Source organism: Brachyhypopomus gauderio, chromosome 10, assembly GCF_052324685.1.
Source record: "Brachyhypopomus gauderio isolate BG-103 chromosome 10, BGAUD_0.2, whole genome shotgun sequence".
NCBI lineage: Eukaryota > Metazoa > Chordata > Actinopteri > Gymnotiformes > Hypopomidae > Brachyhypopomus > Brachyhypopomus gauderio.
This window is the reverse complement of record NC_135220.1, coordinates 17,887,378-17,903,023: the sequence shown is the minus strand read 5'-3', so window position 1 is coordinate 17,903,023 and position 15,646 is coordinate 17,887,378. Positions and strand designations below refer to the sequence as shown.

Sequence of the window (15,646 nt, the reverse complement as noted above, 5' to 3'; positions counted from 1 at the left end):
GGCGCGTGTAAATATGGGGAGAAAAGATCTAAATCCTGTAGAAATCCTTCAGAACGTAGACTGTCCCCCACATTAGAGTGTATAGCTCTACTTCTCTTGCTTGCTTTTGTAATCTGTGTGTGTGTGTGTGTGTGTGTGTGTGTGTGTGTGTGTGTGTGTGTGTGTGTGTGTGTGTGTGTGTGTGTGTGTGTGTAGGCGTGTGTGTGCAGGCCTTTGTTCAGGCGTGTCAGTGGGAGTGTTAATGATAAGTTCCCTCAGCCAAACTCTTCCTCCTCTCTAAGCAGCCAGAGGATCCATCTGTGAACCCCTCCCCCCTCCTGCTGCATGTCATCCCTCCATCCATCCCTCCATCATTCCCATCTGCACCCCAAAACACAGCGCTGAAATTAGCCTCATTCTCACACCATTTATCCCCCTGCTTCACCGTTGGTATCCAGGTAACCGCTGCTCGGGCTGGAACTGAGTGTGTGTCCCTCTGTTTCAGACATGCATTTGATTGACTAGTCACATTCAGTGCTGTTTGCAGGGCATTACTGGGGACGTTGAATGATTTGCACATTACATTAAACTGTGTAATTTGGCACATTTTGAGAGAGGATGATTTACAGTCGGGAGCAATAAAGCATAATTTGAATTAAAATCAACATGCAAAAAGGTGATGGCAGACATCCAGGGAAGGACATTAGATGAGCCTCCGGCTTCACAAGCGCCTTTCTACAGAGAACGCGATGGTCCGTTTGAAAAGCCCAAAATAAATTCAGAATACAGGCAGGCACACAGACCACTGACCCTAAAAACAGATGCAGCCAGGTTAGACTAATTAAACATATCAAAACCAGGAGGGGATCAGTAGTGGGATATAGGAGCCGTCTAATGTACTGTCTCGTCTTTCAGATTTACCCCTTTAACCCCAGCAGGCTTGATGGATCTCCTAGAAGCAGACTCATTGGCTGCCTGTGGCGTTGGTGTGGAAACGGAGGGCTTTTCCTACTTCTAAGAAGGGTTTATGTGGAGAGCAGGAACATGCAGTTTAACATACAATAATCCCAGCACTAAAAACACAGAAAGAACAGTAAAACACGAAGTCTTCACAACTCAAACAAATGTGATGGGTCTGGTGTCTCCATACCTTTAAACGGTGTGAGGCCTAGGTCTTGTGGAGAGAATATGACTAATCGAGACCAATCGAGTCCGTGCGTCCTGTCGAATGCAATTGTACGGACTGGCTGGAACTGACCCAGGATCAGGCTGGAATGACATAGTGGTCTAGTGGTCATCGCTCCTGACATCAGAGGGTGATGGAGGGCTGCGTGGGTGTAGAGCAAGGCTAGCAGTGACAGACAGTCACATGTGAAGCATGCTCCTTTAACTAGAATTAACAGACAGCAAATATTTCCAGGTCCTGGAGCCCATCTTCCTGTCAGCACCGCCCACATGGAACTGGAAGACGCTGTGATGTGAACGTTTGACATTCCAAAGAAAGAGCTTCAATAATGACACATACCTTAACTATTCGTCATAACTCCGTCATCTATCGTAACTGGGGATTTTCAAATATTTATTCCACTACAGCCATGCTGTGTTTTTAAATGGTGGGTTCCTGACTTGGCTGGGATTCTGCTGGTGTCCATTATAACGTGCAATCTTCTGCCCTGCTGGTGATCTGATCAAACTGGTTTGTACGTTTGTGTGAGTCACACTGAGCCTACCAGTGTGTTCTTCTTTTGTCCAAACATCATTCCCATTCATTCAGGTGACCATCTTGTGGTCATGCCATGTTGGAAGCCTCTTGTTATCTAGCAGTGAGGTTTGAAAAGGAGAAATGAAACCAGGGAAATATATGGGAACTTGTGCTGATAAGCTACTCTTGAATCAACCAAGACCCAACTTGTCACCAACATATCTCCCCCCTTTCTCTCTTTCTTCCCCCTTCTCCCCCTTTCTCTCTCCCTCTCTCCCACCCTCTTCTGTGCTCCACTTTTCTCCCGCCCCTTTTTTTCCTATCTGTCGTAGGTTTTTCAGCATGTTAAGCTGAGCTTTCCAGAGAACAATGACCTCGCTACCCCATCTATCCCCTCCACACACAGCCACTCCCTCCAGGCAGGAATCTAGTGAGGAATGTGGGAAGCTTTGAGGTAACGGTGGGTCTGATGTAAAACAGTGGGGGGATGCGGTCCTCCCCACGCCCCACTTTGCGGTCTCGGACCACCACTGCCTTCTCCACACTCGGGATCACCTCTGCTGTAGGAACACAGGAAGGCACCCAGGCAGGCAGGATGTTGTTTTCAGTTGTCTGCATTTTCACCTGCCGTGTTAGTAATGCCATCTGCTTTTAGATCACTCTCTTTGCATGAGCTGTGTTTTCAGTCCTGATCTTCCACATGGGGTTGGGGCAGCATTTTGGGTAGAGCAGGTGAGAGGTGAAGGAACATGTCTTCTCCTGTCCAGACAGGTCTGGGGGGTTTACCAGACAACACTTGTACCTATCCAGCCTTCCGCAAACAAAAGAGACAGCCTTGTTGAACAGAGCTGAGGGAAGAAGATACAACAGAAGCTGTTAGAACCTGATACCTGGGAATCCCGAGTGTGTGTGTGCGTGTGTGTATGTGTGTGTGTGTGTAAGGTAGCTGAAATGATGAATGATGCGTGAGGTTGAGGAAATGTGCTAGGAGCGGCAGGTTTGTTTTAGTTTTCAGGATTCCTGTCAGGCAGCCTAATGAAAAAGTAATATGATATTTGTAGATTTGGAAACCAAAATGTCTCATTGAATTTTGTGTTTCATTTCAAACTATTTTAGATTCATTTAATTATTATTCATTATTATGCATACAATGTTGATGAATTTAAATATTGTTATTGTGGATGTGATAGAATGCTAAATGTGTCTGGCACATAGAAATCTTCACATTCTCCTCAGTATTCCTCACAAAATGACTTGGCATAAGGTGTTTGTGGCAATATTGTTCTCCACAAGAGCAAAAGTGAAGGGAGAACCAGCCAGAATTCACATCGGTTGACCAGACCCTGTTAGCCTAGCATGGCTGGAGCAGCGTGGCAGCAAAGAGTCTGAGGAGACTCTGAGGAGAGGAGTCTGAGGAGAGGAGTCTGAGGAGAGGAGTCTGAGGAGACTCTGAGGAGAGGAGTCTGAGGAGACTCTGAGGAGAGGAGTCTGAGAAGAGGAGTCTGAGGAGAGGGTGACTCAGCAGTCATCTGCACTGCACACTCTGTGCTGATCGGGTTGCCCTCTTTGTCTCTGCTCTCAATTAGACTAATAGGAGCAGGCAGAGTGCATGTGGAATTACAGACTCCAGCTGAGAGAACAATAGAACTCCTTGCACTCTGCCTTTTCTGTCTTTTCCTCTCTGTCTGTCTGTCTCTCTTTCAGTCTCTCTCTTTCACTCTGTCTGTTTTTCCCGCCTCACTCTCTGCTTTCGTGACGGGCTCAGGGGAGTTCTCTAACAGCCCGCCTTGCCCGGGGCTCCACTCAAACCAAAACCAAAGACTAAGCACCTGACTAATGGAACCTGGCGTAGGAGAGAGAATATGCCCTTCTCCCTCCCTGGCCCCTCCCCCCAGTACCCCCCACCCCCCCCCCCCCCCAAAAAAAAAAAAAAAAAAAACCCCACCCCCTGCCTCCGCTGACTGTAAATTTCCCCCACAGCTGTTCCTGCCTTGTCTGTCTAGGAGGTTTTCTCTCCTACCGTCCACCTGTCTCCTACTCACCCTCATTGGTCTTAACCTCCCTGTAAGAGCTGCATATTCCCGAAAAAGAAGGAATTATAATGACTGTGACCCCCCCCCCCCCCCAATACCTCCCAGCTAGTAAGATACCTGTCTAAATGATTTATGGCCTGGGATATTGTCGGCACATTGATTTCTCCACATTCAGAGGGGTGGAGGCAGTGTGGAGGATGTTGGGGAAACAGTTGAGGAAATGAGTTGACTGGCGGGGCTCTGTATTTTGTTTAAGGGCTGTGCTGTTGTGAGGTCAGAGGTGGAGTGTCCGTGAGACGTGAAGTTGGTGTGATGGGGAGCAATGGGGAGCCAGAAGGGGTTGAAGGTGAAGTGGTGACCTCTCCTATGGGGTCGTGGAGAGAAGCAGGGATGAGCTCGTCTCCGATCTCCTCCACGTCACTCCACACGTTCTTCTCACACAGGGGTGGAGTGGGTATAGTTGTGGTAGATGGGGGTGTGTGCTGAAGTCATTCAGGTCCATTATCCCATTATCCTTCTCTCTCTTTCTCTCCAAACCTTGCAGATTCACACTGCCAAATGTGCAGATGAGGGGGATCACAGTGTCCCTCTGAAGGGAAGACAGAGAGACAAAGAAAGAGGTGTAGAGGGTTGGGTGGAGTTTTACAGATGGAGCAAAGGCTGTGAGTTTAGGCGGTGAGTTTAGGTCATGAGCTGTATGGTTCTGCATGATGATGGTTTTTTATAACCCTGAATGCATTCATCAAGGCTAGTGTGTTGCATAAGGAGGGTCCGGGTGGGCTTGGGTGGGTCTGGGTGGGTCCGGGTGGGTCTGGGTGGGTTCATTTTGTCTGCATGGTTGGCAATGAATGCTGATCCAGTGCTTGATCACTTTTAGTCTAGGCCAAGTGCTTTTCTGTAAGAGGTGTGTATGTGTGTTTGTGATGAGGGCTTGTGCATGTGGGGTGTGTATGCATACCCATGTTGAGCTGTCTCTGTGTGTGTGTGTGTGTGTGTGTGTGTGTGTGTGTGTGTGTGTGTGTGTGTGTGTGTGTGTGTGTGTGTGTGTGTGTGTGTGTGTGTGTGTGTGTGTGTGTGTGTGTGTGTGTTAATAACAGACTGCAGGCCAGTACATCCTCCACACTGAGGAGGAGGTGGTATCCTACTAAGTGTCTGTGATTAAAGTTTTACAGACACCCGCTCTCTCTCTCTCTCTCTCTCTCTCTCTCTCTCTCTCTCTCTCTCTCTCTCTCTCTCTCTCTCTCTCTCTCTCTCTCTCTCTCTATTTCTCCCTCTCTCTCCTCCCTCACGTTGCCCTACTTAACTGCCATGTTCAGTGTTAAAAGATGGCACTGACTCCCACACCCCTTTCATCATGCCTGCGTGCCCCCGTGTCCTGGGTTCTGCTCCCCAAATGCTTCCTACAGTCTAAGAGGCTGCTACACCATCTTACCATAATATCTATGTATAATGAGAAAATATCATATTACACAGAAACTATCCAGTGGTACCAAGGTATACAGTAAGCCGTAAGTATTTGTGTTCGTTTGCATTGCAGTTGTTTGTGTTAGTCAGCTGTGTTGAGATGTATCTGTGCTAGGTGGCTGTGTTGAGATGCATCTGTGCTAAGCGGCTGTGTTGAGATGCATCTGTGCTAAGTGGCTGTGTTGAGATGCATCTGTGTTTGGCGGCTGTGTTGATATGTATATGTGCTAGGTGGCTGTGTTGAGATGTATCTGTGCTAGGTGGCTGTGTTGAGATGCATCTGTGCTCGGTGGCTGTGTTGAGATCTATCTGTGCTAGGTGGCTGTGTTGAGATGCATCTGTGCTTGGCGGCTGTGTTGAGATGCATCTGTGCTAAGCGGCTGTGTTGAGATACATCTGTGCTCGGTGGCTGTGTTGAGATGCATCTGTGCTAAGCGGCTGTGTTGAGATGCATCTGTGTTTGGTGGCTGTGTTGAGATGCATCTGTGTTTGGCAGCTGTGTTGAGATGTATCTGTGCTAGGTGGCTGTGTTGAGATACATCTGTGCTAAGCGGCTGTGTTGAGATGCATCTGTGCTAAGTGGCTGTGTTGAGATGCATCTGTGTTTGGCGGCTGTGTTGAGATGTATATGTGCTAGGTGGCTGTGTTGAGATGCGTCTGTGCTAAGCAGCTGTGTTGAGTTGCGTCTGTGCTAAGCAGCTGTGTTGAGTTGCGTCTGTGCTAGGTGGCTGTGTTGAGATGAATCTGTGCTAGGTGTATGTGTTGAGATGCATCTGTGCTAAGCGGCTGTGTTGAGCTGCGTCTGTGCTAGGTGGCTGTGTTGAGATGCATTTGTGCTAGGTGGCTGTGTTGAGATGAATCTGTGTTATGCTGTCCGGCAGCAGGGTGTGATTTGTAGCAGCTCACTGTTGTTTAGTCGTGCCAGGATCACACAGCTGTCTCCTGCGTGAAGGAGATCAGCGAGAGAAGAGAGAGACAGATGGAAGACAGACAGATTCGATAACTGTGTCCTGCATCACCAGTGCATGAGGTTTCTGGCCTCAGCGTGTCACTGACACAGCTAGACCGAAACGAGACAAACTTGCCGGAGCTACGGGTATCTCGTCCCGTATGATGTAACATTGACCCTGATAGACCAGCACGGTCCACTTCCTGAAATGTATTCGTGAAATGGTCGGGGCCCCATGTTTCACAGAGATACAGCTACGCTAGAACAACAGAAGGGGACAGGAAGATGATTTTTACCCTTGAGAAGGAATTACTGTCCTAAAGCGGCGAGCGCCTCGGTTGGCGGCCTCTGGCCCTGGGGTGAGGTCCTCGCCTCTGTAGTAACCTTTTGTGGTGGAGTTTCCTCCAGCTGTTGTGACAGACAAGAGAGACTGCGAGAAAGGAAGAGGACCATGTAGAGGAAATGACGGGGGGTGATGGGGATGACGCGGGTGAGGAGGACCAGTACCAGGAGGAGAAACATGGGTCCAGTTCCAGTTTACATACACACTGCAACAGGGCCAAGCATTACAGTGCGGAGATTCTTTCTTTTAGTTCACATGCTCATTCATTGTCATGGATTACAAACCCAACAGACGCCTTTACCCCCTCATGGAGCTGTAGTATGAACACACGCGCACACACACACACACACACACACACACACACACACACACACACACACACAGTCTCTTTTCTTTCGTCCATTCTCTTTTGTAATCATTAAACCCTCACTGTACTGAGTAATAAATTACACCTCTGTGTATTTCTCTTTTCTCACACGTTCTCTCTCTTTCTATTTCTCATACTCTCTTTTCCTCTGTCTCTTTTTTTCTCACACTTTCTCTCTCTTTCTCTATCTTCCATTCTTTTCCTGCCATCCTGTCCAACAGTGTGATCAGTGATTAGAATTGCTGAGGTCAGAGGAACAGGACGTGATCCAGACGACTGACCACTCTGTCTCCTCTGACCCTCACACACACACACACACACACACACACACGTGCACACACACGCGCACACACACGCACACACACACGCACACACACACACACACACACACACACACACACACACACACACACACACACACACACACACACACACACACACACATCCTCTGAGCTGTACTGCTTCCATGGGAAACATTGTTCACCACGTAGACAACGTCTATGAATTCAAATAAGCTCATGTCCAGTTCCAAAAGAATGACTTCTACAGGACACTACAGTGGGCCAGGCCAGACTACTCTGTTCACATGTGAACATGGCAGCGTTTGTTTGGGAGAGCTCAAGTTCTCCAATCATAATATTGCTTCAGTTGACTGAGTACACACACATCACAGCAAACGACACGCAGCACACCAGGACTAGCCAGCCTCCCCTGTGCTGGGCGTGCACGCTGACTGTCTGCTTCTTCCTGTCTCTCTGGGTTAGTGGAGCAGAGATGCTGTGCTTCTCAAGGATGAGGCAGTAATACACAAAAACTGTGTGGCTAGTTTCCCATCATCCTTCGTTTCTCAGGCTTAGTGCTTGAAAATGAGAATCCCCCAAAAAACAACAAAAAAAAAACCTACCCGGAATTAAATTAGAGGAGGAAATTAGGTCAGTTTGGCATTGAGACATATAATTTAGTTTTGCTTAAATATTACTGATGATCTGCTGTGGTCCTCAGCTATGAATTACTTAGTAGGTAGTTGTTTTTTTTTTTACTTACCGTCTGAGATATTTTTAGGTGTTGTATAGGACTTTTAGGTGTTCCTAAGCTTTTGTGCATTGTGTGTGTGTGTGTGTGTGTGTGTGTGTGTGTGTGTGTGTGTGTGTGTGTGTATGTATAATCATGTGAGTTTATGTCCTCAACACGTTACCTCGGGCCAGCTATGTTCTCATCTTTCACCAAGGCACACAGCTCATCTTGTGTTCCCCCTGCACCATTTTAGCAGTAAACACTTTTGCTGTTTTCTCTTTGGTCCTTATTTAGAGATTTAGATCAGTGTCTTCTTTAATTCACAGGCCTGCTCCATTAGCCTGCTATTGCCCCCCTGCCCCATCCAGCATCTTCCTGGGCTGTGCGTGTCAGACGTGTCTCGGTGGATATGCCAGTGATGTCAGCATTCCCCTTCAGGTACTGCCTAACACATCAACACACAGCTGGCACACATGAGCTGTGAATAAGGTTCCAGTCTCTAAAAACGGAAACCCGTCCACGGCTGTCACAACTGTACCTCTTAGCGAGAGAGGCGCTGTCATGCAGAAACTGACCTTCCAATTACAGTTTTAATGTGAAAAGCAATAAGCCACAGGGATATATGTGGGTGTGTGTGTGTGTGTGTGTGTGTGTGTCAGTACCATTTTCTTCTCAGCAGGCACTTTTCCTCAGTGTTTCTTAAATGTGGGTCTTAGAAACATTCCCTCTGAATGGGAACCCAAAGTAATTTGGCGTGTTGTCGGCTAGCTGGGTGGGGAGTGTGAGATTTGCTGGTTGTTCAGATCTGATGCGTCACTGAAGACAACTCAGCAGTACGAACAGGATGTTCCTTTTAGTGTCGGCTGTAGTGATAAATAAACAACCACCACGCTCCGTTTCTCCTCTGTTCCAGACGCTAAGCTATGGGGAACGTGGACAGCCAAAATGGAGACCACGCCCTGCGGGTGGAAGTGCAGGCCCACCTGTCGCGGAAGCACGTGTCCCGCTCGCTCCGCCTGCCCAGCAAGCAGCCCCGCCGTCTGCGCCGTACCGCCTCGGGCAAGACGGGCCCCCGCTCCAGCAGTACACCCAGCATACCGCACTCTCTGGCCCAGAACGGAGCGGAGGTCTTCCGCGAGGTGGGTGTACCCGGCAGGGCCGAGCGAGCGTCGATGGGTGTGCGGCCCACCTCCCTCCTCGAGCACGCGAGGGAGCCGGCCGTGCCGACGCCTGGCGCGAACGACGACGGGGACACGGTGGTGGGCGGCGGCGAGGAGGAGGAGGATGAGGAAGAGACGCTGGAGGCGGCCGAGGAGACCCTCCTGCTGCAGCAGACGGGCGGGCTCCCGGCCGATGGCGGTGGCAGCTTGAGGCAGAAGCGGTCCAAGTCGGCGGACATGTGGCGTGAGGACTCGCTGGAGTTCTCGCTGTCTGATCTGAGCCAGGAGCACCTGACCAGCATGGAGGAGATGCTCCGTGGTAGGGTCCGTGAGGACGGTGGTTACCCTGCGGGGTGCGACGGTCAGTCTGGAGAGAGGGCCAACTCGCTGGACGAGCTTTGCGGAGCGAGGGGCAGTGGGTTCCGGGGATCACGGAACCGATACAAGTACGGGCGGGACGTCGACCGGACCTTGGGGGGCGAGGCGAACGATGACCTACTGTCTCCAGGAGAAGAAGATGGTGGAGTGTACGGAGCGTACACCCTGCCCTGTCGCCGCTCTCACTGCCTCTCTGAAGGTCGTCCGAGCCACCAGGGGGCGATGTGCTCTGGCATGCAGGGACGGCGTGCTCAAACCTCACATGTAAGTATCTAAAGAATACAGCACTTCACCTCTCTTCATGATCAGCCACCCTTTACCGCAACTCATCCGTGGTATTTAGGATCTAGTCACGGACTGCACGTCAAGTTCTCTGAACAGTGAGGTGTGATAGCGTTGTCTAGACACTTTCCACTGTTGTAGGCAGGTAAACAACTCATCCTTTCATATTACCATGACAACAAAGAGACAGAAGTCTCCTCCTCAACGCTGGATCAAAGAGAAAGAGGGAGAACAACGATGAGAAACTAGATGTTTTCTCTTCACCACTTCCACAGAGCTTTGCTGTTTCTCACTCATCACTGGTGGGGTTTAATGATCAAAAAAGAATCCAATGATTTATCTTTTGAAACACCCAGTGCCCTTGTAATGATAATGAGCTTTGTAATCATATAGCTCTTACAGCGAGTTCAGTGCGGCATGCGCCGTTATGCGAAGAGTTTGGCATCTGGTAAACTGTTTTTTTTTGTTTTTTTCTGTTGCTGCCTTTCAAACCACCTGGAGTACATGGTATTTTATCTGGAGCCAGTTTGATAACCCAATACTGTACGAAAAAATAACGTTGTGTAGCTTCCCCTGCTAGCGCTCTTCCACGCCAAACTGACCTGTTCTGTGTGTTACACAGGACATCACTGCTGGCGAGGGGAGCGAGTTCGGCGACAGCGGCATCGATGGGGTGGCGCTGGAGACGGAGCCTCCCTCACGGCGCTGCAAGGCCATGTCCGCCTCCTTCTCCGTGTACTCCGAGGCCAGCAGCAGCATGTTCGCCGGCAGCGACAGCGGCAGCAGTAGCAACGGCGGTGTGGGCGGGGCCAGGGGGCAGGGAGAGGCGGGGCGGAGGGCGGAGCCCGGCGAGCAGGACGTGTACGAGAACTTCCGTCAGGAGCTGGAGCAGAGCTCACGGCAGACGCGAGAAAGCCTGGAGGAGGCGGGCTCGGCCGCCAGCGACGAGAGGAGCAGCGGTACGGCGAGCTCCGCCTACCGCTCGGACGCTCTCCTGGGCCTGGCGCAGGGCACGGTACGCAAGGCTGGCGTGCTGGCCGTCAAGAACTTCCTGGTGCACAAGAAGAACAAGAAGGTGGAGCCTGCAAACAGACGCAAGTGGAAGCGCTATTGGGTGTCACTGAAAGGTGAGAGGGCGGCTGATCTCGGATCAGTTCCTGCTAGCTCGCGCAACCCCGTCACATCCTGCATGTCTGCTCATCCAGCTTACCTTGTACTAAGGAATGATTCTGTGAAATCCTTAGCTCTGTCATTTTAAATGCGTCATTCTATACTGCATACCTGTGTAGCTTAATAGTTATTAGTTGTCTTATCTCCAGTCCAGGTGTGGTGGTAACCTTCATGAATATGTCTCTTTACATTTTTGTAACACAAGCCAGTTGTTGTCCTGATTTGCCTCAGGCGATTTTCAAATGCGCGGGACACAGTAATCAATTTTAGGCTTCAGAAGTCGGGCCTTGTGTTGGCTCCGTGGATCTGCACAGGTAACGTAAGGCGGCAGCAGTTTCGCCCCGTTCCCAGAGTGCACGCTGCTCGCCGGGGGCAACAGCATTCCACAGAGATTCCCTAACTACGCCCTCCGGTTGGAAAGACAGAAAAGCAACCTGTGCACCTGTGGGGTTTTTCCTTACCTCACCAACTAATCATATCAGCAGCTCATATTACCTTCCAAAGCTTTGATTCTGCTGTTTTGACCTGTATCTTCCCCCTTGAACTTGATTAAATCAAATCTAATTTCATACACCAGATTGAATACCTCTCATTCATTATCTCAGGAAATGCACTAAAAATAGCCCCAGTGAACTCCCATTCTGTCCTTCACACAAGGAATATAATCAAATGAATCAGAGGCGTTCTCTGCGGTGCTTGTGCTGGTGGTTAAAGCTAATTCCAGTCAACTTTGCACCTTCACATCATGGCCTCTCTTGTTCCAGGAAGCACCCTTTGCTTTGCCCCGCCATGGTGTGGTGGAGACCAATCTCTCTACACTTCCTTTTAGATTCCTATTTATTTTTTCAAGGGAGACTGATCCATGCTGAAGGTTGTCACAACCTTGCTGTTTATTGCAAAGTCTCTTCCAACTGCATAAGTCGTGTACCTGTGGATTTCAGTGGTCAAATGAACGTGGCACGAGAGGTTCATCTAGCTACTGGCAACTGACATAATGCTAAACTAATATTCTACTGCGGGGTAATTTCATGCAACACCATTTCTGAGTTGGTCGAGTTTATTGGATGCATTGGCCAACACAAAGCATGGACTAGCATACTCCTGATGACCCTTAGCATGACGTTATTGTGTGCGTTATTGGGGCAGTCATGGCCTGGCGGTTAGGGAACTGGTCTTGTGGCCGGAGGGTCGCAGGTTCGATTCCCAGACCTGAGGCCATGACTGAGGTGCCCCTGAGCAAGGCCCTAACCCTCAATTGCTCACTTGTATAAAAATGTAAGTCGCTCTGGATAAGGGCTTCTGCCAAATGCCATAGATGTAGGTGTAGATTGTGCCCTGCAGTCTGTTTTTTCCCCTAACAAACTCCCAACAAAGTTGCACCCTTTTTCTTTTCCAGGATGCACTCTGTTCTTCTACGAGACTGACGGACGCTCCGGAATTGATCACAACAGTATTCCCAAACACGCTGTGTGGGCGGAGAACAGCATCGTCCAAGCAGTTCCAGAACACCCCAAGAAGGACTTTGTCTTCTGCCTCAGTAACTCTGTGGGAGACGCTTTTCTGTTCCAGGTGAGGACAGTACACAGTTCAACCTTTACAGTACAATCTTTACAGTATGCAGTACAACCTTTACAGTACAAACTCTGTCTTCATACAACCTCTATAGCACAACCTCTGCTTCTGTACAACCTCTGCTTCTGTGAGATTGCTTGAGATCTCTTTTTGTCAGCTACATCTGTCATTATTTTTTAATTTACAGGTTTATCAGGTAAATGGTAAGAATATGTGACAAGCAAATGCATTTGGTCACATTTGAGTATGACTTATTCTAATACAGGAAATCTGTATGTCTCTCTGACATTTAGCTGCATGTGATCTGTATCATTCAGATGCCATTTTTAAAGGTTACCTCGTCAGATCTGAGTTTAACATTTAGCAACTTTCCTCATAAATATCAATATTGCAGTTGCTGTCATTGTTACTTCTGCATAATGTTGACTTGGATAGAGAGGGTCAACCTCTCACTGCCATATAGCTGCAGTGTTCTGATGGTTTGCAAATGGTCGTGAGTTTAACACATGCTATGCCATGACTCGTGGAGAGTCTGTTTGTTCTTGGATACAGACATGGTTATACTGGCAGGACTGGGTTGGTTTTATGTTTAGACTGGCAGGACTAGGTTATTTTTATACTTGATATTCATCTTAATATTTCCTTAAAATTTTAGCACATACAATCTCACCTTTTCATTTCATGTTTGCATGTTTGTGAGTTTTGGCATATTTTATCCTGTTCACCCTTGAAATTGATTTAAACCCACAAGTCTGATCATAAGAAAATGAAGTGGACTCAAAGAATCTTGCTTCCTCCGTTCCTGGTGTGAGCACGGTGCTTCTCTTGGTGTGTGTCAGACGTCAGGGCAGACGGAGCTGGAGAACTGGATCACAGCGATCCACTCGGCGTGCGCTGCCGCCGTGGCCCGACAGCACCACCGCGACGACACCGTGCGCTTCCTGCGCTCCGAGATCAAGAAGCTGGAGCAGAAGATAGACATGGACGAGAAGATGAAGAAGATGGGAGACATGCAGCTGGCCTCTGTCACCGACACCAGGAAGAGGAAGACCATCCTGGACCAGGTATGTGGAACAGGGCATCCCGAGCTTCAGAGCCACGGACCTTCTACCACGTTCACTATGGGCCCAAGCCAGAGCATGTTCAGAGAGGAGTTAGGGTGCCCGTACGGCTGCATTCTATAGTACAGGTTTGCCATTTGTGGTTTGTGATTTCTCACGCTGTTTCTGTCTCCTGAGGGGCCGCGTTTGCTTGAGTCAAAAGTGTAATGAAGCATGCTACTGTTTGCGATGTTTCACATTTCCAAACTCAAACATACCGTGAAAATCACTGCTACGGTCTTGAGCAGAATGTTCCATTTTGCCCTTTGTGACATTGTACTTTCAGGCATTTTTGCTTTGTCTGTAGCGCTATTCCAAGAATGCCACGCACCGTGCACACCATAGAAACACTGGGGTGAGCTGGGCCATGAGCTAAGACTTTTGCAGGAGCTGCTTGACACTTTCCTGGAGCTCGCGAGAAGACGGAGGGTGGTTACGCTCACCCATAGTGAGCCTTAGGCCACACTAGCCAGGCCACCCCGCTTTTCAGCATCTCCTGTCCCTTCTGTTCAGTTTCCTTGAAGCCCAAATAGTCATGAGCAGGGTTGTGGTGGTTCCAGTGTGTCCAGTCTTGGGTTCTGTAAGCTGTGGCTGACTGGAGGTCTTTTAATAGCTGGAATGTTTTTTGTGATCGTTTGTGAGAGAGTTGCTCAGAGCTCATAAATGGTAAAAGCAGAAGCCATGTGTGATTCTGCAGCCTGCCCACATCTTTTTTTTTTTCTAGTTTTACTCTTGTGGATTAATCTGTATCTGATCTCTTTCTCTTTGGATTTTCTGTCTTCAGATCTTCCTGTGGGAGCAGAACCTGGAGCAGTTCCACATGGACCTGTTCCGTTTCCGCTGTTACCTGTCCAGCCTGCAGGGCGGCGAGCTTCCCAACCCCAAGCGCCTCCTGGCCTTCGCCTCTCGCCCCACCAAGGTGGCCATGGGCCGCCTGGGCATCTTCTCCGTCTCCTCCTTCCACGCGCTGGTACAAACGTGCACACACACAATCTATTTCACCTCACATACACATACGCATACAATTTGCCCTTCAACAGTGTGTGTAACTTTGATCAGTGTTCCATCTTACAAAAGAGCAGGAATTCCGCATCGTGCGTTCACCACTTAAGCATTGAAGGGTCCTGACGTCACACTCTCTCATTAATCAGTAAATGTGACTAAAGGTTTGCAAGCAGGCTGGCCAGAGGGCAGGGTCCTCACTCACCCGGCTCTTAAAACCTACGGCACTACAGAATGCGGAATGCGCAGAAAGACATGATGTGGAAATAGTCCGTCTCAGGCAAAACAGTCCATTAGTTAAGAGAGAGACTGGAGGGGTCGCACCAGGGTTCCAGCACCACCACTTCCCAGCCTGAAAGGGTTTAAAGATCGCAGAGAATGAGAGAGAGAGAGAGAGAGAAACACAGAAAGAGAAACACAGAAAAAGCAGAGAGAGAGAGCGAGCATTTTCATCAACAGAGCTCCAGTAGCCGATCAGTAATTGGTTTGATGTGCTGTGCCCTGTAGGGATCTTTTTCCCTTGCATGCTTTGTAAGCATTTAGGAAGATTAAAGTGGCGTGGCATTTCTTTGTTTTAAATAACTCATATGTTTCTTTCTCTCTCTCTCTCTCTCTCTCTCTCTCTCTCTCTCTCTCTCTCTCTCTCTCTTTCTCTCTCTGTTGTGAAAAACCAGTGGATAGTACTCCCTGTTTAGCTGAAATGATATTTCTTTCACTGTTCAGCCACAGTCCTTCCTCAGAGATGCTCAGCAGACACGTGTTGGGAGTGCCTACGTGCTTCTCTAGGGATCTGCAGTGTTTAAACCCTCTCCCCATGCTGAAGGACTCCAGCTTTCCATGTCCTGCCTTAGAGCCTCTGTCCTGGCACGAAACCCTGTAGAAACACCCCACCCATCATCTGTCAGCCTAAGCCCTAGAGGGCCGGTGTAATGCATGGCGTTGTGCGTATTCATGCTGTGACCTGTATATGTAGTGCAGAAGTCCCCTCTCCTTACATAAGTGCTCCTGCTCGTCTGACACATGCAGGGAGGGCTATTTGAGAAAAGCAATCATTGGTGGTTGGGGAAATGATGAGGGGAGGCTGGGGGTTTGGTGAGGTTGGGGAGTTGGTGAGGGGACATTTGGGGGTTG

At 49.1% G+C, this 15,646-nt stretch overlaps 1 protein-coding gene across 2 annotated transcripts in view; it reads left to right on the top strand.

Annotated features, from left to right (window-relative positions):
- The window catches only part of tiam1a (TIAM Rac1 associated GEF 1a), a 48,124-nt gene that overhangs the window by 9,221 nt on the left and 23,257 nt on the right, over positions 1–15,646 (top strand). For both annotated transcript variants that reach the window (XM_077020116.1, XM_077020117.1), the window contains exons 2-7: positions 8,178–8,289; positions 8,765–9,653; positions 10,294–10,798; positions 12,238–12,410; positions 13,253–13,477; positions 14,298–14,483. In XM_077020116.1, coding sequence (XP_076876231.1) covers positions 8,775–9,653; positions 10,294–10,798; positions 12,238–12,410; positions 13,253–13,477; positions 14,298–14,483 — 1,968 coding nt within the window. In that variant the 5' untranslated portion in view covers positions 8,178–8,289; positions 8,765–8,774. The remainder of the gene's footprint in view (positions 1–8,177; positions 8,290–8,764; positions 9,654–10,293; positions 10,799–12,237; positions 12,411–13,252; positions 13,478–14,297; positions 14,484–15,646) is intronic.